General features: G+C 44.4%; 1 protein-coding gene across 2 annotated transcripts in view; it reads right to left on the bottom strand.

Annotated features, from left to right (window-relative positions):
• Window positions 1-7720: 7720 nt before the first annotated feature.
• Window positions 7721-25011, bottom strand: part of LOC139227523 (protein unc-13 homolog C-like) — an 801204-nt gene continuing 783913 nt past the window's right edge. For both annotated transcript variants that reach the window (XM_070858323.1, XM_070858322.1), the window contains 3 exons: window positions 10560-10652; window positions 10276-10435; window positions 7721-8947 (listed from right to left, as the gene is read on the bottom strand). In XM_070858323.1, coding sequence (XP_070714424.1) covers window positions 8662-8947; window positions 10276-10435; window positions 10560-10652 — 539 coding nt within the window. In that variant the 3' untranslated portion in view covers window positions 7721-8661. The remainder of the gene's footprint in view (window positions 8948-10275; window positions 10436-10559; window positions 10653-25011) is intronic.

Raw genomic sequence — 25011 nt, 5'->3', positions numbered from 1 at the left:
GCAAATTTTGTTACACTACACTCCGTCCCCTCTTCCAGGTCCTCTATGTATATTGTAAACAGTTGTGGTCCCAGCACCGATCCCTGTGGCACACCACTAACCACCGATTTCCAACCCGAAAAGGACCCATTTATCCCGACTCTCTGCTTTCTGTTAGCCAGCCAATTTTCTACATTTCCTCTGACTCCGCGTACCTTTATCTTCTGCAGTAACCTTTTGTATGGCACCTTATCGAATGCCTTTTGGAAATCTAAATACACCACATCCATCAGTACACCTCTATCCACCATGCTCGTTATATCCTCAAAGAATTCCAGTAAATTAGTTAAACATGATTTCCCCTTCATGAATCCATGTTGCGTCTGCTTGGACATATTCCTGGAGTTTCATCATATGACCTCTTTTCCCATCTCCAATATCTCCAAACTAAATTGTGCAAAGAAAAGGAATAAAAATAACAATTTCTTCAATGCCCATATTAATTTTGTCCCAAGTGCTCGCAGAATGAGATTCATCTTTAATTCCTGGAGTCTCCAGGACAATCCTGGAGGGTTGGCAACCCTTAAGACCTGGATTTTGCCAGTGTTCAGAGAGCGGGTCTAAAAGATTGACAGCGGGGGGGGGGGGGGGTGGGGTATCACACTCTGAACCCGCCTCTGTGTAAGTTTCCCAAGTGTCGGCTCTGCATGCGCTTTACAGACCTGGCACAAAGTGGAGGGTCAGGCAATTGAAATATTTAAAGGTATTTAAGCAGCATTGTACCAGCTATTAACCATTTTTCCAACTTTTTCAGGAGCTTCCCATCGCTTGGAGATCACGTCGGGTAAGTACGCCGGGTTTTCAGTAACTCTCCATTGCTTTGAATATCTATTTTATAAATGGTATAAAAGTTACCATTTCACAGCTGTTCACTTTCCAATTGTTAGAAGCTGGAGCCTTCAGGATTTGGAATACACTTTTCAGCTTCAGGAAGGTTGGAAGTGTTTGAATTAAACTCTCTATCCAGTGTCACCTCCTTGGAGCAACCTCTCTCACCAGATCGTTTCTATCATCTCAACTTCAGCTGCCATCTATTCCATCAGCATCGGTGCCCTTGAAAAAATCTAACCTTGATGTTCAGAATCCCACGACGATCAGCCCCAACACCAACATTAACAGGTACACCAGCAGCATCAACAACAGCAACTTTCTTCACAATCACCTGCACAAGACACAGGGCATCAAGCACCCGACCACATTGCTGCCCGGGATGCCAGGGATGGCCTCACCATGGCCACATTTACTTCACTTTATGCTGTACACACTGGCTGCCACATGGTGCGATGGTTTGGCAACACTGCACACCAACACCATAAAGCATCCCTATAATGTCCAAGCCATTCCTTTCGCACTCATCCTCATTACGGGGTGTACCGTTATGTCTCACCTTTCACTGCAACTCACTAAGCCACTTCCAAAGGAGCACACAAATCTGTCCAAGAATGCAAAGTGTTGAAAATAAAGATTTCAATGTTTGACAAAACTTTAACAGATACTTTACATGAACCATGACTAAAAGACCCAAGTGCCTACCCTTGTGTGTTGTTAGTTGGTATGTTTCCATGAGGATGAAGGGAAGTGTGAGAGGTGGCTAGTGAGATGGGGACATGTTAATTGGATAGAAAGAGAGGGGGGATGGATGGAGGTGCAAGGTAAGTTGGTGTGAGTAAGGATGTGCAGGAATAGGGTAGGGAAGGCAGAGTGATGGGGATGTGATGAGTGGCACAGCAGGATGAGGTTGAGTGTGGCTTTGCAGTAACGTTTTGTGATCTACTGAGATCATTGAAAGGTTTGCACCACTGCAGACAGGTCCTCCTGATGACATCCCTGCGTGTACCCTCCTCTGCAATGTGCAACCCGGCTGCGCTGGTGTCCTTGGGAGGTCTCTTCTGCCCATTGGAAGGGAAAAGAACCTCCCTCGTACTGTGACTCCCTCCATAACCATAGGAGGGAATCATGGGAGAGCCTGGGCGCAGCCATGCACCCCTGTGCAGTGCTTGTCAGTGTTTGCAGCACCTCAATGCTTCAGAACACTGACAGCACATCTGTCAAAATGAATGTGGGCATGGTCCCTTTAAGGAAACCGGCTGATCAAATGACATCATCAGACCCGCTTCCTGTTAAGTGGCCAGGATACTCGCAGGGCGGGCTTAACAAGCCCAATCATCGTAAAATCACTTCATCAGAGCGGGATGGAATCTGCAGCGAGGTTTCAATTTGCACCTGAAGTCGTCCAACTCTCTCTTGACCCGGGAGGAAAAATAGCGGCCTCAGTCTCAGCCAGTGGCTCAGTGGGTAGCGCGCTCACCTCGGAGTCAGAAGGTCGTGGGTTCAAGTCCCACTCCAGGGACTTGAGCACAAAAATCTAGGCTGACACTCCAGTGCAGTGCTGAGAGTGTGCTGCACTGTCGGAAGTGCCGTCTTTCGGATGAGACGTCAAACCGAGGCCCCATCTGCTCTGTCAGGTGGACGTAAAAGATCCCATGGCACTATTTCGAAGAAGAGCGGGGGGGGGGGTTCTCCCCAATGTTCTAGCCAATATCTATCCCTCAATCAACATCACTAAAATCAGATTATCTGGTTATTATCACATTGCTGTTTGTGGGAGCTTGCTTGTGCTCAAATCGGTTGCCGCGTTTCCTACATTACAACAGTCACTAGACTTCAAAAAGTGCTGCATTGATCGTGAAAGGCGCTATATAATTGCAAGTCTTTCTTTTCTCTCGCTCTGACCAGAACCAAGCCAAGCCTACCTAACTACCTAGTCCTGACTGCTGTCAGCATTGTAGTCCATTGGGCACGGCTTGGATGGGAGCAGTGGGTTGTTGGTGCAGGTGGGAAGAGGCAAATGCAACCGAGCCTCAGCTTTTCCTCACTATGCCACGGGCTCCTGGCTCAGCTGAAGCTCAAGGTCCCCTCCTCCGCTGTTGACAGCCGCCTTAACAACCTGAGGAGACTAGGATTTTGTCTCAATGGAGGCAAAAGGAAGCAAACCTACTTGAGAAAAATAAATTGATAACTGTATTAATGCAAAAATATAGTGAGGTGGGAAGTGTTATTCACAGCAGTGTGGTCTTTTTTCATATCTTGGATATGGCCCAATTCTGTCCTTTTAAGTCATTTTAATGCACGCTACACAATCTGGCTCCATTGCCACATTGTTTATAACTGCATATCTTGACTATTTCCTGTAGATATACTTGCTTACAGCTCTAATCATACCAAACTACTGGACTTTAACACCTTTTGTAACAATTGGAGACATAACAATGTAACAAATGAAAGCACTGCTTTCCACTAATGCTATTTGTGGCCACAGTGAGGCTCGTAATTGGATCTTTAGTAGGCTGTTAGCAATGTGTGGAAAAATATGAATGATGAATTATCACCCAGCAGCATTGTTATATGAAGTAAGTAAGTGCACCTTCAGATAAGGGAGCGCCGATCTTCAAACATGAAAAATCCTGTTTTGTAATCAACTCCAAAAAAATAGGGAACGAAAAGGAAAAAACTGCAGATGCGGGAAATCTGAATAAAAAACAGAAAATGCTGGAAAACACTCCGCAGGGCAGGCAGCATCTGTGGAGAGAGAAACAGAGTTAACGGGGGCCAAATTGCCCTGCGTTCAGTTTGGAGCGCTAAATTCGAATTAAGTGATTTTTTTTTTTTGCCCAGCGGAAGGCGGACATAAGAGCCCCGGGAATTGGGCACTTTATCTTAAAAATTCATCCGGGTGCTCTCGGGGTGGGCGGGAGGGAGGTCGGAGCGCGGCGCTGAGAGTCAGCGCAACGCGGAGGTGCCGCGCCCTGCTGTCGCGTCGCAACTTCCCTCCCCTTCTCTTAAAGGGGAGCGATGCTGCGAACCACGGAGCCGGATCTGTGGTGCCCACTGGGTCATCAAGGGAGGGTTTCGGCCAGGCCAGTGGCCCGGTACCCAAGAGGGACCACCGTTGTCGGGCCGACTGTCAAGTGGCATCGCCCCGCGCCAACCTCGCTTCCGTGGGGCAATCTCCCCCCCGCAGGGCGTAAAGAGGTTGGCGCGGGGCGATAAGGGGGCCGGTGTGCACAGTGATGATGTCATCGCTGCGTGCTCCGCTGCCTGGGGCGAAAACTACAAGCCGTTCTCGCCCACGGCATCCCGGGAGCCATTCTGGGTGCGTCGCTTCGGCTGCCTGCCCCCCGGGCGAAAAGCCCTCATCGTTCAGGGGGCAATTTCAGCCCCAACGTTTCGCTTTGTTGACCTTTCAACAGAACTGGTTCTGGTAACTTTTTCTCTCCCACACACGCTGGTTGACCTGCTGAGTGCTTCCCAGCATTTTGTGTTTTATTCCAAAACACACAAAATATGTTAGGATTACTTCTCTTATCAGCCTTAAGGCTGCAACCTTTAAAAACAGACTGTACACATGGCTATTGTGAGTGAATTACCGTTAACTTTTCCAGTGGAAATCAATCCATTGATGCACTCATTCAATAATCCACCCAATCATTTTGAAGAGAAAGAGTGAGTAACATGACTTAATCACTTTTTTTTGTATTTTATCTTATTCAATTATCCCATGGGCTGTGTGTAAATAGCCATGAGCAAGTTTCAGGTGTACTCTAGTATCCCTAGATCTTGGAGTACAACCTTGTCTTTAAACAGCCATGATCAGAGTTAAGTACGTGAACAAATAAGAATTGCGGCATGAATCACACATTAGGAATCACACCAGCAGATCTGATTAAAATAGCAGCTCTGTCACAAAGATAAAAGAACACAAATCCTCAGAGGCTGAGATGGTCCTATGGCTCATGGGGTCTTTAATATTTGGAACAGACCCTGAGCCTTTCCACGCACTGGATAGAAACCCAAGAGGAGATTCCACAGCAGCCGAATACAATCTTTTCTTAAATTCATTCATGGGATGTGGGCATCGCTGGCAAGGCCTGCTTTTATTGCCCATCCCAATTTGCTCTTGACAGGTGGTGGTGAGCCCTCTTCTTGAACCACTGCAGCCCCTGAGGTGAAGGTGCTCCCACAGTGCTGCCAGAGAGGGAGTTCCAGGATTTTGACCCAGAGACAATGAAAAAACAGCAATATATTTCTATGTTTGGATGGTGACTGGCAGGAGTTCGGGAAAAGGATACTAACTTGATTGAGTTCTTTGATAAAGTAATGTAAAAGGTTGAAGGTGGCAGTGCAGTTGGATGTTGTGTATATAGATTTTCAAAAAGTGCTTGATAAAGTACCACATAACAGATTTGTTAGCAAAGTTAAAGCCCATGGGATTAATGGGGCAGTGACAGCGTGAATATGAAATTGGCTAAGAGATATAATGCAGAGTGTAGTGGTGAATGGTTGTTATTGAGACTGGAGAGAGGCATACAGTGGTGTCCCCTGGGGGTCAGTATTTGCACCACTGCTCATTTTGATATTTATTAATGGGCTGGGTTTGGGTATACAGGGCATAATTTCAAAGTTTGCAGATGACATGAAACTCGGAAATGTAGTAAACAGTGAGGAAGATAGTAACAGATTTCAGGAGAACATACACAGACTGCATTAGATTTCATCTGTCATGTGTCTGGGTAGCCAATGTAACCCCACTTTTTAAAAAAGGAGGGAGAGAGAAAACAGGGAATTACAGACCGGTCAGCCTGACATCAGTAGTGGGTAAAATGATGGAATCAATTATTAAGGATGTCATAGCAGCGCATTTGGAAAGAGGTGACATGATAGGTCCAAGTCAGCATGGATTTGTGAAAGGGAAATCATGCTCGACAAATCTTCTGGAATTTTTTGAGGATGTTTCCAGTAGAGTGGACAAGGGAGAACCAGTTGATGTGGTATATTTGGACTTTCAAAAGGCTTTCGACAAGGTCCCACACAAGAGATTAATGTGCAAAGTTAAAGCACATGGGATTGGGGGTAGTGTGCTGACATGGATTGAGAACTGGTTGTCAGACAGGAAGCAAAGAGTAGGAGTAAATGGGTACTTTTCAGAATGGCAGGCAGTGACTAGTGGGGTATCGCAAGGTTCTGTGCTGGGGCCCCAGCTGTTTAATGTACAATGTACAATGATTTGGACGAGGAAATTAAATGTAATATCTCCAAATTTGCGGATGACACTAAGTTGGGTGGCAGTGTGAGCTGCGAGGAGGATGCTATGAGGCTGCAGAGTGACTTGGATAGGTTAGGTGAGTGGGCAAATGCATGGCAGATGAAGTATAATGTGGATAAATGTGAGGTTATCCATTTTGGGGGCAAAAACACGAAGGCAGAATATTATCTGGGTGGCGGCAGATTAGGAAAAGGGGAGGTGCAACGAGACCTGGGTATCATGGTTCATCAGTCACTGAAAGTTGGCATGCAGGTACAGCAGGCGGTGAAGAAGCCAAATGGTATGTTAGCCTTCATAGCGAGGGGATTTGAGTATAGTAGCAGGGAGGTCTTACTGCAGTTGTACAGGGCCTTAGTGAGGCCTCACCTGGAATTTTGTGTGCAGTTTTGGTCTCCTAATCTGAGGAAGGACATTCTTGCTACTGAGGGAGTGCAGCGAAGGTTCACCAGACTGATTCCAGGGATGGCCGGACTGTCATATAAGGAGAGACTGGATCAACTGGGCCTTTATTCACTGGAGTTTAGAAGGATGAGAGGGGATCTCATAGAAATGTATAAGATTCTCACGGGACTGGACAGTTTAGATGCGGGAAGAATGTTCCCGATGTTGGGGAAGTCCAGAACCAGGGGACATAGTCTTAGGATAAGGGATAGGCCATTTAGGACTGAGATGAGGAGAAACTTTTTCACTCAGAGAGTTGTTAACCTATGGAATTTCCTGCTGCAGAGAGTTGTTGATGCCAATTCATTGGATATATTCAAGAGGGAGTTAGATATGGCCCTTATGGCTAAGGGAATCAAGGGGTATGGAGAGAAAGCAGGAAAGGGGTACTGAGGGAATGATCAGCCATGATATTAAATGGTGGTGCAAGCTCGAAGGGCCGAATGGCCTACTCCTGCACTTTCTGCATTTTCTATGTTTCTATGTTTCTAAGCACATATGGTGCTGTGCCAACACCACATGGGTAATCACTTGGTATGAAGGATGTAATACCTCTACTGGTCAATGTAAATTGGCGACAGCAGTTGCAAAAAATCACAGGATTGAAATGCCTGCAGAAAAGCAAGTGAACACAGAGGTCTGTGGGACAATCAAGGTACTAATAATAGAGCTATAGTAGGATATCGACAATACTTTTAATCAGGTGCACAGTGTGATCGAAGATTAAGAAGTTAGCATTTCCCCGTTTGATATAGCTGTTGTGATGGACCACCAAATAGCTGTAACTGTGGACTATCACTGGAGAATTGACATCCAATGTGTTGTTGTAGAATCATATAAAGGTACATCATTTGGACCTGGTGTTTCATCCAGTGACCTGGACAATTACCTGGAAAGACCTGGTGGCCATCACTTTTACAGCCACGGGGCAGGGCACTTTGGACTTATTGATGTTCTCTTCAAACCTGAAAAATAACTGCGTTAGAAATGCTGAACAAGCTCTGCAGCAACTGAATGGCTTGACATAAAACAGGAATTTTCCAATACTTTATTGTACAATTGTTCACTAAATATATTTACATGACATTAATTTCAACATCAGTGCAATACATAAGAATGTTGCATAATTACCAATTTTTGAAAATGTTGAAACAATGGGGTTACAGCAGAACCGATAGTACAATTTTATAAAGCAACATTTACAAGCGCATCATTGAAAATAGTAACAGCTTCACTATATATCAGAAACATAGTAATTTCTTCTATTCAAATCACCAAAACAGCCTGTAGCTCTGTAAACATATGGCCTCTTAATGTGGCATAAAAAACTGTTGATTGGACTTTGGATCCCTTTGGCAACTTTTGGAAATGAGCAATGCCAGTTTGCTTGTGAGCTGTTTCTCTTTAAGAAAATTGGTTACAATGTCAGCTAAGCATCATCTTCACAGTGATATGTCAGAAAAATTTCAGTGAAGGTAATATTAATTGTTTTGCATCTTTGTTAAAGGACAGGAAGCATGAACTTTGATAAATTAATAGTGAAAAATGATAAGCGCTGTAGATGCAATAAACAGCTATCTCAGTGTAAATGTCTTAATATGACTGAAGAAAAAAAACATGTAATTAACACAACTGTAAAATATACTGATAAGTTTTAGGATGTAACTTAGCTGAGATACACTAACATGCGCTGGATAGACACAGCCCAACATCACAGAAGTAAAGAGACAATGCCTGCCACAAATGAAAGACCAACAAATACTTGTGTAAAAACTACAGGTTAGCAATTTAGTACTAGAATTTAATCATTTAGCAAATTGAAAAAAAACAAAATACCAGGAAAAAATCCCTTGGGTAATCTTGATTTGGCACTTTATCAGAACAATTAGCTGTCTGAGAGACCAAAAGATAAGTATTTCAGTACTCCCCATCTCATCAACATAATTATGGGCTGAAGTACTTTATAATTATCTGCACACACCTGCACATATTCAGATAAACATACCCACACATTTAAACAGACATGCACTAAAGATAACTTCAACTTCTGCTTCCTTTCAACTCTCATCTGCTTCTTTTTATGTGGTTTCTTCAGTAGACCTGGTATCTGATTTGAGGCGTACAAATTCTTTGGCCACTTCATCATTGGTCCTCTGAGAGAGTATTCTGAGAATTGTCAGCCCAGTTTCATCCATGTTAATATTTTTGATCAGAGCATACCAGGATGCGCAGCTCCCCTTCTCAGCTATGTCCTTTAACTGGATGACTGTCATTCCTATAATCCGGTCTTCTCTGGCAAAGCAGTAATCTTTCACAGAGATATGAAGCTCATAGGACTCGAGGTCATTCTCATTACTCAGGATGCTGTGTGCATAAACCAACATTTAGTATGGAGATCTTTCCCACCTCCTCAATTTCTTCTACTCTCATTTATCCCCAGATGGATGTCCGCTGCAGCTATGCTTCTTCCTCCAGCTGATAGGACAGTATGGTCTCAGTCCTCGATGGCATCTGGAGAGTTGCCATGAATACTTCGCCATGCCTTCTCAGGCTTTTTCTGCATTTTTTTTCCCCCCGCTCATCTCCCACCCCATACAATATTCCAATACACGAAAGTGCTTCAATCAGCAGTCAAGAACTGGCAAAATTACAACCACAGAGCGCAGTTGCTGTCTAAATTTAAATTTTGAGTGGGTATTGTTTTCCTTATGGTGGAGATATGTTTCATTCCCCAGCTGTAACGGGGGGGAGCAGTTCCCGCTCTTCTGCACCAAGTTTCAATATCAATCATTCTCAGGTCAGTTGTGTAGTGTATTTGCTTCATGGGTTCTTTGCTTAAGAATTCACAGCTACACATTTACTGTAAAGAATTAACAATCATACTGAACCCTACCAGTTCACCCACCAGGTACACAATTTCATGCCCCATCGTGGAGAACCTAAACTCAATTAACTGGGGTTTTATTGAGTCTTGCGAACATCACAAGACTGGCTAAGCCACTCACAATGCAACAGCTCCACAAACCTGTGAGCATGCTCACTGGTGCACACATTACAAGTTGCATTGCAATTTAGATATAAATCGACTTAATCTACTCTGCCCAACAATGTGCCTTCACAGTAACCAAAACGGGTCACTATTGAAACAATGTGACATTTACCTTCTCCACGTCAGCCATCCTGATGACCTTCTGGAGTGAAACCATCAATGTCATGAGATATATTGGCAGTTTTGTGCTTTTGGATTTTTCATCCTATTTGTCTGAGATCTACATGAACCCAGGTTCCAGAGGTGATAGAACAATGTTTAAATCTACTGCACTATCAGGATCCACTGAGTTACTGGAGTTTGGATATGAGTTGAGTCAAGAATTTGAACTTTCTTCCTTAGAGTGGGAATCTAAAACTCTCCAAAACTCATTGAATGGCGGTGCAGGCTAGAAGGGCTGAATGGCCTGCTCCTGCACCTATTTTCTATGTTTCTATACTTTGGTGGCTTCAATAAATTGATTTGATTTTGGATTTTAAAATATACTTTTTTATTTGCTAGATCTATTCTAAAGAATGATTTAAAAACTATAGTCTATCTTTGCAATTTATACACTTTGAAGACAATAGCTTAATATTAATAGAATACTTAATGGGTAAATAGCTTTAAGAGACAAATAGACAGAATATGCATGATCACTTACAAGTGAAATGTCTCGTTGTATTTCGGGGACCAAGCGTTGTTTTTTGTCTTTGTGGCAAATTTTCTTTTCTTGTCGCTGAGGTTCGGTCCAACCACGTGAACCTCTACAAATGGTCGGAACATGGCAGTTGTTTGCCAGTTCAGCTCATTGACTGCAACAACTGCAGAGAGAAGTTAAAACTTCAATGGGCTTTAAATTGTCACAATATTTGACTTAGACACAAGAGAGTTAAATAATATTCAGAGCACATTCTATTAGATTGCTGGATTGGTTGTGACACATACTTTTAGCTGTGACTTTGTGTTCTCCAGTCCCGGGATGTGTAAACAGATCCACATGGACCGATACTTCTCCCACCGAGCCGTTTGTAGATTGAGCTGAAAAGTAGAATAGTACACAAGAAAAACAAAGTTAGGTAAATTTGGACAAAAATCTGTATGTTCAAACAGGAAACTTCTGAAAGCTCAGATATAAATATAATTTTGTAATCTGCAACTATGAAACATCAATACCTCATGTAATTCATAAATCAATATTTCACCATATGGCAAAATCCATGTCCTATACACTCAAATTATAAGTAGTCAATAGCTTATAGTATCAAGTACAAGTCTCAGCTTGAATCAGTGCAAACACTTCTACCTGAATCAGTAGGTTGTGGGTTTAAGCCCCTCTACAGATTTGAACATGATATGGAGGAGGACACATCAACATGGTACTAAATGAGATTGTCAGCGCGATATTGTGATGGATAAAAGGAAAAGGTTAGATAAGTTAGTTAAGCTAACGGAAGGCAAAGGACCAGGGTCTGACAGGATGCATCCTAGGATCCGGATGGAGTTGAGAAATGGTAACTGCAGAGACCCTAGAAATGATATTTCAGTACTCGATTGCATGTGGCTATGTGCCTGATGACTGGAGAGTGGCCAGTGTGGTACCCACTTTTAAAAAGGGACACTGAGCTATTGGTCAGTTCGCTTACCATTTGTGCTAGGGAAAATTGAGTGTCTTTAATTAAGGATGAAATAACCACATATTTAGATATAGAGAAAATAGTTAGAAGCAGCCAGCATGGATTTCAAAAGCGATAATTGTGCTCGACAAACCTCATAGAATTCTTTGAGGAAGTAGCAGACATGGCATATAGGGGGAATGCAGTGGATGTCGTGTACATGGACTTTCGGAAAGCCTTTGACAAGGTACCATATGGGAGATTTCTAGAGAAGATTAATGGGTATGGAATTAGGGGGAGGATAGCAAACTAGAATAAAAATTGATTGGAAGACATAAAGGCAGCACCTCAGATTCATAAGACTGTGAATAAAGCTAATAGAATTCGAAGTTTTACCTCAAATTCAAGTTAATGATGAGTCTATATGAAATACTGAATAAGACCTTAGTTACAGAACTGTGTGCAGTAATAGCCTCCACACTAAGAAAGATATTGAGGTCTTGGAGAATGTCTAACACAGATTCACCAGGATTGGTGGGATTTTGCTGTCTATAACTGGGCTACCACATTTGTCTGCCAAAGAATAGCAATTGCACTTTGGTTGCAAGAAATTTAGGATGTTCTCAGCACATCAAAAGCACTTTGGAAAAAGAACACTGCATTTGTAAACAATAAATTGCTCAATTTTAGTTGAATTTAGGATGCAGCATTTAATTTAGGATGCAACCATCCATATATATAGCTCACATTTGTAGGACAATGTGCAATTAGATGGTGTGCATTTTTCCACACTGCAGTAAACAGTATAGATTTTTCCTGTGGTATTATTCATCTTCATTATCAGTTTGAGAATTAATGCACCAGTAGCAATTTTTCTTTTACTAATTAAGATATAATACACATGTATAATTCATTCAAAACAGTCTGCAGTATCTCTTGTTTGACATTATTATACTGCAAATACTGGTTTGAGATCAGTAGCTCCTGAGTGTAAGGGAGAGTTGGCAGAGTTATACTGCTGTTTGCGCTCTCTGCTCACACCTGCAAATGCTGGTGAAGCTTCTGCAGGAGAGTTGGTTCTACTAATGCTAAAAATGTTGAAATCTAAAAGGTGGTCTAAAACTTTTTAACTGCTGCAGGTGCAAAGCTGGAAGGAGTGAGAGATAACTCCTCAAGATGAGCTCACACCACGTGGCAAAATGCAATGCACCATCAAATTAATGACGTTCCTCCTTAGTTATACTACAGATAGATAACTGGAGCAATGTGCTTTACGTGACACATCAGCAGAAAAGCTGCAGTGTAACTAAGCCATGCTCTTTACACAGATTCTCACCTCATTTTCTTTGAATATAAATAAGCTCTATATTATTCATTGTGATTGCAGCAGCACACGACAGCAGCTTGCACAGCTGGGTATTGCTACACAATTGTAAATGCCTGATATGCCGACAGTGCTTCTGGATGACAACAGGCACAATCAACTGCAATATTGTTTATTATGTATATAGCTGCCTCTTTCTATATGTCAATGCAAAGACACCCTGTGAATGAACACATTTGGCAGTATTTATTGCAATTTATTGCAGACTGCTATACATTTGAATTAACTGCATAGCGAATATTTTACTAACATACTCCAAATGTTCTTGTAACACTGCTGCAATCTTCTGATTCTGTAGTACATAAAAAACCTATTAGTGCAGTTAAGCTGTCATTTTTACTTTGTTGCAATGCAGTTTCCACTCCGTAGAGATGTTAAAGTAACAATATAAATCCAGAGTCAGGTTCTGACTTGTCTTTGTAATGCAGTGGAATGGGACTCTTTCAGCCCCAGCCAGCCTTGAGCCTGACACTGCATGGAGTTTAACTGCAGTGAAGTGTCGAGCTTGATTTAACTGTTCAGGCAAGACAGGTAATCTATAAATTTAAGCAAATTTTTTTGTTAATGTTTTGAGATTGTGGATCCTCCTATGTACAATTTCAAAACCATCAAAATATCCGAGCCAGGACCAAACCTCTGCACATATGTGCATCATCCCATCATCATTGGCAGTCCCTCGCAATCGAGGAAGATTTTCTTCCACTCCTGAAGTGAGTTCTTTGGTGGCTGAACAGTCCAATACGAGAGCCACAGACTCTGTCACAGGTGGGACAGACAGTCATTGAGGGAAAGGGTGAGTGGGACAGGTTTGCCGCACGCTCTTTCCGCTGCCTGCGCTTGATTTCTGCACGCTCTCGGCATTGAGTCTCGAAGTGCTCAGTGCCCTCCCGGATGCACTTTCTCCACTTAGGGAGGTCTTTGGCCAGGAACTCCCAGGTGTTAGTAGTGATGTCGCACATTATCAGAGAGGCTTTGAGGGTCTCCTTGTAACGATCATTGTTCACCTTTGGCTCGTTTGCCGTGAAGGAGCTCTGCATAGAACACTTGCTTTGGGAGTCTCTCTTAGGGAAACATGTGTGCAAGGAGGTAGGCACATAGTTCTCATCTTATTACGCAGAAAATGATTCAAAGCCAGCGACTGCCAATGTGAGGCCCAGGAAATACTGAATGTCCTCCTGTCAATATATTCCTCCACATCTATAACAGGACTGATCTATCGTTACTTGAAGAAACATAGGACATTGATGAAAAATACAATGGTTGCAGAGTAGATCTGAGATCAACAATGTCTACAATTAGAAATGTAATGGCCTGGAAATCCCGACCTCCGCGGGTCCGTACGGAGTGTGTATGGACCCAGGAAGGCATCGCAAAAGCCGGTTTTCAGCACACAATGCGCATGTGCTGAAAACCAGCTTTTCCGATCTGTCAAGCAGATCCAATGCATATCGGGAGTGAGGACATTTGCAAGGGCAAGATTGCGGTATTTACTCATATCGTGCCCAGTAAACGTCCTCAAAACTCTTGCGCCTGATAAAAGCAGGCGCATAGTCTACTTTTACAGGCATAAGAGTTTTAAAACACACTTAAAACATCAGAAATAAAATTTTAAAAACACATTTTATTTTTAAAGCCCTGCTTTAAATTTATTTTAAAGCATAATTAAAAAAACTTTAAAAAAAATCAGATTTAAAAAAAAATACATAAATAACTAATTTAACTTAATGTTAAATATATAGTGTATTTTTTCTATTTTTTATTAATGTGTGTGTTTGGAGGGGGGGGGGGGTTTCTCACTCATAATAATGGGAACTCCAACTTACGGAGTTCCTATTATTATGAATGAGAACATACTTTACCTTGATTGGCTGCCCAGAGCCGTGTGACTGCAGCTCCAGCCCTGCGCATGTCCTGACGTGCATGTGCTGCGATGCGTAGTCAGTGGAGGCCTCAGGACCGGGAACTCACGTGGGCGCAGCAGGATAAGGTAAGTGCGCTTCTTTTTTCTAGAATCCAGTCGAACGATTCTAAGGAGAAACCTTGATTTCTGGGCCAATAACTCATCCAAATAAAAGTAGTTAATTAGTATTCCTGGCTTGTTGCTACAAATGTGAGAGCTCTAAGGCTGAACTGACAGTTTAACTCAGCACTCCCACCCAGCTTAACATTAATTACAAAATGAAATGTACAGAGCTAATGTCATGTCAGCTTAGTTCAGTTGGTAGCACTCTCAGCTCTCATTTGCAAGGTTAAGGGTTCAGGCCTCTAAGGCTGATACTTCAGTGCATTACTGAGGGAATGCTGCATCTTTTTTAATTCATTCGCGGGATGTGGGTGTCGTTCGCAAGTCCAGCATTTATTGCTCTTTCCTATTTGCCCTTGAGAAGGTGGTGGTGAGCCGCCTTCTTGAACTGCTGCAGACCCTGTGGTGAAGACAGACCCTTAGGAGCCCATTATCAGCAAGGGCAGACATCAACGACAAGATTCAACACCGCCTCCAGTGCATCAGCGCAGCCTTTGGCCGCCTGAGGAAGAGAGTTTTCAAAGATCAGGCCCTCAAATCTGGCACCAAGCTTATAGTCTACAGGGCTGCATTGATACCCGCCCTCCTGTATGGCTCAGAGACATGGACCATCTACATTTGACACCTCAAATCGTTGGAGAAATACCACCAACTATGCCTCCGCAAGATCCTGCAAATCCCCTGGGAGGACAGGTGCACCAACGTTAGTGTTCTCGATCAGACCAACATCCCCAGCATCAAAGCACTGACCACACTCGACCAGCTCCGTTGGGCGGACCACATTGTTCGCATGCCCGACACAAGACTCCCAAAGCAAGCGCTCTACTCGGAACTCCTACACGGCAAGCGAGCCCCAGGTGGGCAGAGGAAACATTTCAAGGACACCCTCAAAGCCTCTCTGAAAAAGTGCAACATTCCCACTGGCACCTGGGAGTCCCTGGCCAAAGACTGCCCTAAGTGGAGGAAGAGCATCCGGGAGGGCGCTGAGCACCTCGAGTCTCGTCACCGAGAGCATGCAGAAAACAAATGCAGGCAGCGGAAGGAGCATGCAACAAACCAGACTCCTCACCCATCCTTTCCTCCAACGATTGTCGGTCCCACCCATGAGAGAGACTGTAATTCCCGTATTGGACTGTTCAGTCACCTGGGAATTCACTTTTAGAGTGGAAGCAAGCCGTCCTCGACTTCGAGGGACTGCCGATGATGAAGGTGCTCCCACAGTGCTGTTAGGGAGGGAGTTCCAGCATTTTGACCCAGCGACGAAGAAGGAACGGTGATATATTTCCAAGTCAGGATGGTGTGTGACTTGGAGGGGAACTTGGAGGTGCTGGTGTTCCCATGCACCTGCTGCCCTTGTCCTTCTAGGTGGCAGAGGCAACGGATTTGGGAGGTGCTGCCGAAGAAGCCTTGGTGAGTTGCTGCAGTGCATTTTGTAGATGGTACATATTGCAGACACGTTGCCCCGGTGGTGGATGATGGATGAGGTGCCAATCAAGGGGCTGCTTTGTCCTGGATGGTTTTGAGCTTCTTGAGTATTGCTGGAGCTGCACTCATCTAGACAAGTGGAGATTATCCCATCATACTCCTGACTTGTGCCTTGTACATAGTGGAGAGGCTTTGGGGAGTCAGGAGGTGAGACATTCGCCGCAGAATACCCAGCCTCTGACCTGCTCTTGTAGCCGGCTACAGAATTTATATGGCCGATCCGGTTAGATTTCTGGTCAATGGTGACGCCCACCCACCCCAGGATGTTGATGGTGGGGGATTCGACAATGGTAATGCCATTGAATGTTAAGGGGAAGTGGTTAGACTTTCTCTTGTTTGAGACGTTAATTGCCTGGCACTTGTGCGGTGTGAATGTTACTTGCCACTTAGCAGCTCAAGCATGAATGCTGTCCAGTTCTTGCTGCACGCGGGCATGGACTGCTCCATTATCTGAGGAGTTGCAAATGGATCTAATCACTGTGCAATCACCAGTGAACATCCCCACTTCTGACCTTATGATGAAGGAAGGTCATTGATGAAGCAGCTGAAGATGGTTAGACCTAGGGGACTGCCTGAGGAACTCCTGCAGTGATGTCCTGGAGCTGAGATGATTGACCTCCAACAAATACAACCATCTTCCTTTGTGCTAGGCAAGACTCCAGCCAGTGGAGTTTTTTTCCACCTGATTCCCATTGACTTTACTACAGCTCCTTGATACAACACTCGGTCAAATGCTGCCTTGATGTCGAGTGCAGTCACTTTCACCTGACCTCTGAAATTCAGCTCTTTTGTCCATGTTTGGACCAAGGCTGTAATAAGATCTGGAGCCGAGTGGTCCTGGCAGAACTCACACTAAACATCAGGTGAGGTGCTGTCTTTTGGCTGAGATATTAAACTGAGATGCCATCTACTAGCTGTAACACTCCCTGCACTATTCACAGAAATGCAGAGAATTCTACTGGTGAAATGGCCAACACTCTTCAATAGAATTTGACTTTTTTTTAAAGCCAGAGAGCAGTTTCCAATACAAGTAGCACAACACACAGAATAATTGACACTTTAAAGATTAACAGAAAAATGTTAGCCCTGAAATTATAGTCTTGGATACTATTAAATGCATTGATCTAAAAGTCCTCTTTGTAAACGAGATGTTACCATATTTAAAATAAATGGTTTGATGGGTCCGCTAAATAGCAGAGAGAGTAATTTTAGATGATAAGTTGGGGTTAAGTGTTTGTATGTGAATAGCCCATGGCATAATATGCAACTTTAAACACATATATATAGTATTTACCCTTTTGGTGAACACAATCGGATGTGTTCACACAACCATTATGTTATGTGGATTACCATCCAAGCACAGATTTCGCTGGCCTCTAAATGAAAGCAAACAGGTGGCTAACATTTCACCATCATAGTCAGTCCCTTGGAATCGAGGAAGACTTGCTTCCACTCTTAGCATGAGTTCTTAGGTGGCTGTACAGACCAATATGAGAACCACAGTCTCTATCACAGGTGGGACAGACAATGGTTGAAGGAAAGGGTGGGTGGGGAGTCTGGTTTGCCGCACGCTCCATCCGCTGCCTGCGCTTGGTTTCTGCACGCTCTCGGCGATGAGACTCGAGGAGCTCAGCACCCTCCCGGATGCACTTCCTCCACTTAGGGCGGTCTTTGGCCAGGTATTCCCAGGTGTCGGTGGGGATGTCGCACTTTATCAGGGAGGCTTTGAGGGTGTCCTTGTAATGTTTCCTCTGCCCACCTTTGGCTCGTTTGCCGTGGACGCATTCCGAGTAGAGCGCTTGCTTTGGGAGTCTTGTGTCTGGCATGCGAACCATGTGGCCTGCCCAGTGGAGCTGATCAAGTGTGGTCAGTGCTTCAAAGATAGTGCAGGGGTACCCTGTGGTCATCTCCCTGCAAAACAGATACACTGCTTTGAGTACTGTTGGGGGGGATGACTCATCAGGGGAGGGCAGCAGCAGCCAAGTTCATGGCACCATGGCTGGCTCTGCTGCACAGGAGGGCAGGAAAAAGATTGGGAGCGCAATAGTGATAGGGGATTCGATGGTGAGGGGAATAGATAGGCGTTTCTGCGGCCGCAACCGAGACTCCAGGATGGTATGTTGCCTTCCTGGTGCAAGGGTCAAGGATGTCTCGGAGCGGGTGCAGGACATTCTGAAATGGGAGGGAGAACAGCCAGTTGTCGTGGTGCACATTGGTACCAACGACATAGGTAAAAAAATGGATGAGGTCCTACGAAAAGAATTTAAGGAGCTAGGAGCTAAATTAAAAAGTAGGACCTCAAAAGTAGTAATCTCGGGATTGCTACCAGTGCCACGTGCTAGTCAGAGTAGGAATCGCAGGATAGCGCAGATGAATACGTGGCTTGAGCAGTGGTGCAGCAGGGAGGGATTCAAATTCCTGGGGCATTGGAACCGGTTCTGGGGGAGGTGGGACCAGTACAAACCGGACGGTCTGCACCTGGGCAGGACCGGAACCAATGTCCTAGGGGGAGTGTTTGCTAGTGCTGTTGGGGAGGAGTTAAACTAATATTGCAGGGGGATGGGAACCTATGCAGGGAGACAGAGGGAGACAAAAATGAGGCAAAAGCAAAAGACAGAAAGGAGATGAGGAAAAGTGGAGGGAAGAGAAACCCAAGGCAAAGAACAAAAAGGGCCACTGTACAGCAAAATTCTAAAAGGACAAAGGGTGTTAAAAAAGCAAGCCTGAAGGCTTTGTGTCTTAATGCAAGGAGTATCCGCAATAAGGTGGATGAATTAACTGTGCAAATAGATGTTAACAAATATGATGTGATTGGGATTACAGAGACGTGGCTCCAGGATGATCAGGGCTGGGAACTCAACATCCAGGGGTATTCAACATTCAGGAAGGATAGAATAAAAGGAAAAGGAGGTGGGGTAGCATTGCTGGTTAAAGAGGAGATTAATGCAATAGTTAGGAAAGACATTAGCTTGGATGATGTGGAATCTATATGGGTAGAGCTGCAGAACACTAAAGGGCAAAAAATGTTAGTGGGAGTTGTGTACAGACCTCCAAACAGTAGTAGTGATGTTGGGGAGGGCATCAAACAGGAAATTAGGAGTGCATGCAATAAAGGTGCAGCAGTTATAATGGGTGACTTTAATATGCACATAGATTGGGCTAGCCAAACTGGAAGCAATACGGTGGAGGAGGATTTCCTGGAGTGCATAAGGGATGGTTTTCTAGACCAATATGTCGAGGAAACAACTAGGGGGGAGGCCATCTTAGACTGGGTGTTGTGTAATGAGAGAGGATTAATTAGCAATCTCGTTGTGCGAGGCCCCTTGGGGAAGAGTGACCATAATATGGTGGAATTCTGCATTAGGATGGAGAATGAAACAGTTAATTCAGAGACCATGGTCCAGAACTTAAAGAAGGGTAACTTTGAAGGTATGAGGCGTGAATTGGCTCAGATAGATTGGCGAATGATACTTAAGGGGTTGACTGTGGATGGGCAATGGCAGACATTTAGAGACCGCATGGATGAATTACAACAATTGTACATTCCTGTCTGGCGTAAAAATAAAAAAGGGAAGGTGGCTCAACCGTGGCTATCTAGGGAAATCAGGGATAGTATTAAAGCCAAGGAAGTGGCATACAAATTGGCCAGAAATAGCAGCGAACCTGTGGACTGGGAGAAATTTAGAACTCAGCAGAGGAGGACAAAGGGTTTGATTAGGGCAGGGAAAATGCAGTACGAGAAGAAGCTTGCAGGGAACATTAAGGCGGATTGCAAAAGTTTCTATAGGTATGTAAAGAGAAAAAGGTTAGTAAAGACAAACGTAGGTCCCCTGCAGTCAGAATCAGGGGAAGTCATAACGGGGAACAAAGAAATGGCAGACCAATTGAACAAGTACTTTGGTTCAGTATTCACTAAGGAAGTCACAAACAACCTTCCGGATATAAAAGGGGTCAGAGGGTCTAGTAAGGAGGAGGAACTGAGGGAAATCTTTATTAGTCGGGAAATTGTGTTGGGGAAATTGATGGGATTGAAGGCCGATAAATCCCCAGGGTCTGATGGACTGCATCCCAGAGTACTTAAGGAGGTGGCCTTAGAAATAGCGGATGCATTGACAGTCATTTTCCAACATTCCATTGACTCTGGATCAGTTCCTATCGAGTGGAGGGTAGCCAATGTAACCCCACTTTTTAAAAAAGGAGGGAGAGAGAAAGCAGGGAATTATAGACCGGTCAGCCTGACCTCAGTCGTGGGTAAAATGATGGAATCAATTATTAAGGATGTCATAGCAGCGCATTTGGAAAATGGTGGCATGATAGGACCAAGTCAGCATGGATTTGTGAAAGGGAGATCATGCTTGACAAATCTTCTGGAATTTTTTGAGGATATTTCCAGTAAAGTGGACAAAGGAGAACCAGTTGATGTGGTATATTTGGACTTTCAGAAGGCTTTCGACAAGGTCCCACACAGGAGATTAATGTGCAAAGTTAAAGCACATGGGATTGGGGGTAGTGTGCTGACATGGATTGAGAACTGGTTGTCAGATAGGAAGCAAAGAGTAGGAGTAAATGGGTACTTTTCAGAATAGCAGGCAGTGACTAGTGGGGTACCGCAAGGTTCTGTGCTGGGGCCCCAGCTGTTTACATTGTACATTAATGATTTAGACGAGGGGATTAAATGTAGTATCTCCAAATTTGCGGATGACACTAAGTTGGGTGGCAGTGTGAGCTGCGAGGAGGATGCTATAAGGCTGCAGAGTGACTTGGATAGGTTAGGTGAGTGGGCAAATGCGTGGCAGATGAAGTATAATGTGGATAAATGTGAGGTTATCCACTTTGGTGGTAAAAACAGAGAGACAGACTATTATCTGAATGGTGACAGATTAGGAAAAGGGAAGGTGCAACGAGACCTGGGTGTCATGGTACATCAGTCATTGAAGGTTGGCATGCAGGTACAGCAGGCGGTTAAGAAAGCAAATGGCATGTTGGCCTTCATAGCGAGGGGATTTGAGTACAGGGGCAGGGAGGTGTTGCTACAGTTGTACAGGGCCTTGGTGAGGCCACACCTGGAGTATTGTGTACAGTTTTGGTCTCCTAACTTGAGGAAGGACATTCTTGCTATTGAGGGAGTGCAGCGAAGATTCACCAGACTGATTCCCGGGATGGTGGGACTGACCTATCAAGAAAGACTGGATCAACTGGGCTTGTATTCACTGGAGTTCAGAAGAGTGAGAGGGGACCTCATAGAAACGTTTAAAATTCTGACGGGTTTGGACAGGTTGGATGCAGGAAGAATGTTCCCAATGTTGGGGAAGTCCAGAACCAGGGGTCACAGTCTAAGGATAAGGGGTAAGCCATTTAGGACCGAGATGAGGAGAAACTTCTTCACCCAGAGAGTGGTGAACCTGTGGAATTCTCTACCACAGAAAGTAGTTGAGGCCAATTCACTAAATATATTCAAAAGGGAGTTAGATGAAGTCCTTACTACTCGGGGGATCAAGGGGTATGGCGAGAAAGCAGGAAGCGGGTACTGAAGTTTCATGTTCAGCCATGAACTCATTGAATGGCGGTGCAGGCTAGAAGGGCTGAATGGCCTGCTCCTGCACCTATTTTCTATGTTTCTATGTTTCAATGCTGGGGATGTTGTCCTGGATGAGGACGCTAATGTTGATGCGTCTGTCCTCCCAGGGGATTTGTAGGATTTTGCGGAGACATCATTGGTGGTATTTCTCCAGCGATTTGAGGTGCCTATTGTACATGGTCCACCTCTCTGAGCCATACAGAAGGGCAGGTATTACTACGGCCCTGCAGACAATGAGCTTGGTGGCAGTTTTGAGGGCCTGGTCTTCAAACACTCTTTTCCTCAGGTGGCCAAAGACTGAAATGTTATAATGAATGGATACATAAGGCACACGTGTACATCATGTGTACAGAGCTTTTATGCAGGGCAACCAAGGGGCCACAAAACATATGCGAAGGAGTTATTCATGCACTGCATTTTATGGTAGCTAATGATAACCTAATTATCCAATACAAATTAAGTTTTCAAAGTTGTAGCTGGAATTTTAATTTGGAGGTGGTTAGGGAACAGGGAGCTGGAATGCAGAAACCCAGGAAAATGGCCCTGCCGAATTTAACCTGCAAATCGCTGGAGGGGGGGTCGGGGACTGGATAATTGGAGGGGGGGTCGGGGGTTGCAGATTGTTTGGGGGGGGGGGGGGTGTTCAGAGGCTGGATCATTGATGGGGATGTAAGGGGCTGGAGGTCGGGAAGGGGATAAGGAGGCCAGAAATGGGGGTTGGATTTGAAGATCGGAGGCCTTGTTGACGGGGGGGGGGGAGGCGGGGTTCGGAGGCTGGGGGAGATCAGAAGTGTCTGGGTGGGTATCCGATTGTGGGGGTTTTGGCGAGGCAGGGACGCTGGCCCAGTAGGTAAGTGAAAAGGCACTTACCTCCTGGATCCAGTCGTCCTCATCTTCCTTTAGCTGGTGGGTTCCGGGATGATTGGGAAACACAGCCAGCCAGGGTTTAAAATGGTGCTTCCAAATGAGGCACAGAGCCTCATTTAATATTTAATGTGCCAACCCACCTCCTCGGAGCAGGTGACCTTCCCGACCCCCGACCCGACTCCTTTAAAACAGGAAGTGAGTGGGTTGGAGGCGGGTTAGGGACGGGATTCAGATTTTTGACTCTTTAGCTTCTCACCTGACCCTGTTTTTGGGGTTTAAATGCCCCCTGCATTTGTGTCTTCAACTAATATTTTGATCTTTCTCAAATGCAAAAAATTAATTTATACTTGGATGTGAAAGGAATTTGAGTTTTGAATTGTCTGGATTCCATTTTCCATAGTGGATGAATAATCTGCAAGGCCTGTTTGCTGAGAGGACAGAAAATTATAATCGAATTATACTTGCACCAGGCTCAGCATTACATTTGGGAATTACATTGGCTTCCAGAAATGACACAAATGCTTAGTTATGGGGCACCCTTTGAAGAATTACAAACCAACACAGGCGATATGCTTTTTTTAAAAACTTACTTTATAATCGTTCTTCAAAAACAAACATATTTCATGGGGAACTTGTTCCCCTCAGTGCTGCATTATATTAATGGTTTGTGCAATCTGGTAATAATTAAGCATTGGTCTCTCAAACTATATTATGATGGGAGTACAACATGTCTGTTACTTCTGTGCCATCAAAGAATTGCCTTTAAAATGTAATCTTCTGCGCTGAAATCAAGAACGTACTTATTTCTGTTTGAAAAGAGGTACTAATTCACCTACTCTACATGGAGACTTGCCCCACAATACTGCTCTTTTAAACTTTCACAATATTCTCAACTTTTAAACAAATACTTCCACTGGAGTAGAGAAGGCCGAGAGGATATTTTATAGATGTTTTTAAAAGTATGAAGGGTTTGATAGGCAAGTATAGAATAACTATTTCCTCTTGATAGGGAGACAGTGATGATGGGGCATCAATAATCACCGCTGAGTGAGGAGAGGGGTTAGGAGAGAATTTCTTGCATGGAAGTTGTTGGCCAAATATGCCATGCGCTATCAGGAGTGACTGAAGCAGAGACCATTGCATCTTTTAGATAAACTGTTGAAACATAGAAACATAGAAACATAGAAAATAGGTGCAGGAGCAGGCCATTCAGCCCTTCTAGCCTGCACCGCCATTCAATGAGTTCATGGCTGAACATGAAACTTCAGTACCCCCTTCCTGCTTTCTCGCCATACCCCTTGATCCCCCGAGTAGTAAGGACTTCATCTAACTCCCTTTTGAATATATTTAGTGAATTGGCCTCAACTACTTTCTGTGGTAGAGAATTCCACAGGTTCACCACTCTCTGGGTGAAGAAGTTTCTCCTCATCTCGGTCCTAAATGGCTTACCCCTTATCCTCAGACTGTGACCCCTGGTTCTGGACCTCCCCAACATTGGGAACATTCTTTCTGCATTTAACCTGTCTAAACCCGTCAGAATTTTAAACGTTTCTATGAGGTCCCCTCTCATTCTTCTGAACTCCAGTGAATACAAGCCCAATTGATCCAATCTTTCTTGATAGGTCAGTCCCGCCATCCCGGGAATCAGTCTGGTGAACCTTCGCTGCACTCCCTCAATAGCAAGAATGTCCTTCCTCAAGTTAGGAGACCAAAACTGTACACAATACTCCAGGTGTGGCCTCACCAAGGCCCTGTACAACTGTAGCAACACCTCCCTGCCCCTGTATTCAAATTCAGAGATACAGCACTGTATGGAGAGCAGGACAGTGGGATTCATTTCGGATTGCTCTAGTAGAGAGCTGGGACAGACACAATGGTCTGAATGACCTCCTTTTGTGCTGTAAACTTGCATGGTTCCATGACCTGCAGTGTGCTGACCAGATGTATATTGCTGGGGTCAGCACTATTAGTATAATCTCAGGGAGATCCTAGTGTTTGAAATGCTGTGGTTCGGATTTTGCCTGATGCTTAGTGGGAAATTACATGCTGCTGCAGGATGTAAAGACGCACAGTTTCTTAGAGGGGCAGGCATCGTGGCTTGCAAGGGGGCACAATGCCGATGGTTGCAAATGACCTGAAAATGTTAGAGCGTGGAATCCCTGCCAATTCATATTGTGATATTGCATAAGGGAGCATGGGTGCAATCTACATTGTCCAGGACCTTTGGGAACCCTGCCATTTTGTAAAGTTGCACAGCCCACTTGTACTGCTGACAGTTGCCTATAAGGGAAGGAGAGGAAATTATTTGCTCAAGCAAATCAGAAATCTGTCACTTGCTTAATCATTGTGGAATGATTAATGTGGGTACTGTTACCAGTGACACCTTGGAATGATCTGGCGGCAAAGAATTTAAGGGCTGTTGTGACTTTCACAGCTACTGGCAATTC

This window comes from Pristiophorus japonicus, chromosome 17 (genome assembly GCF_044704955.1).
Source record: "Pristiophorus japonicus isolate sPriJap1 chromosome 17, sPriJap1.hap1, whole genome shotgun sequence".
Taxonomy (NCBI): Eukaryota; Metazoa; Chordata; class Chondrichthyes; family Pristiophoridae; genus Pristiophorus; species Pristiophorus japonicus.
The sequence above is the reverse complement of the archived record's forward strand: the minus strand, read 5'-3'. Positions and strand labels throughout refer to the sequence as shown.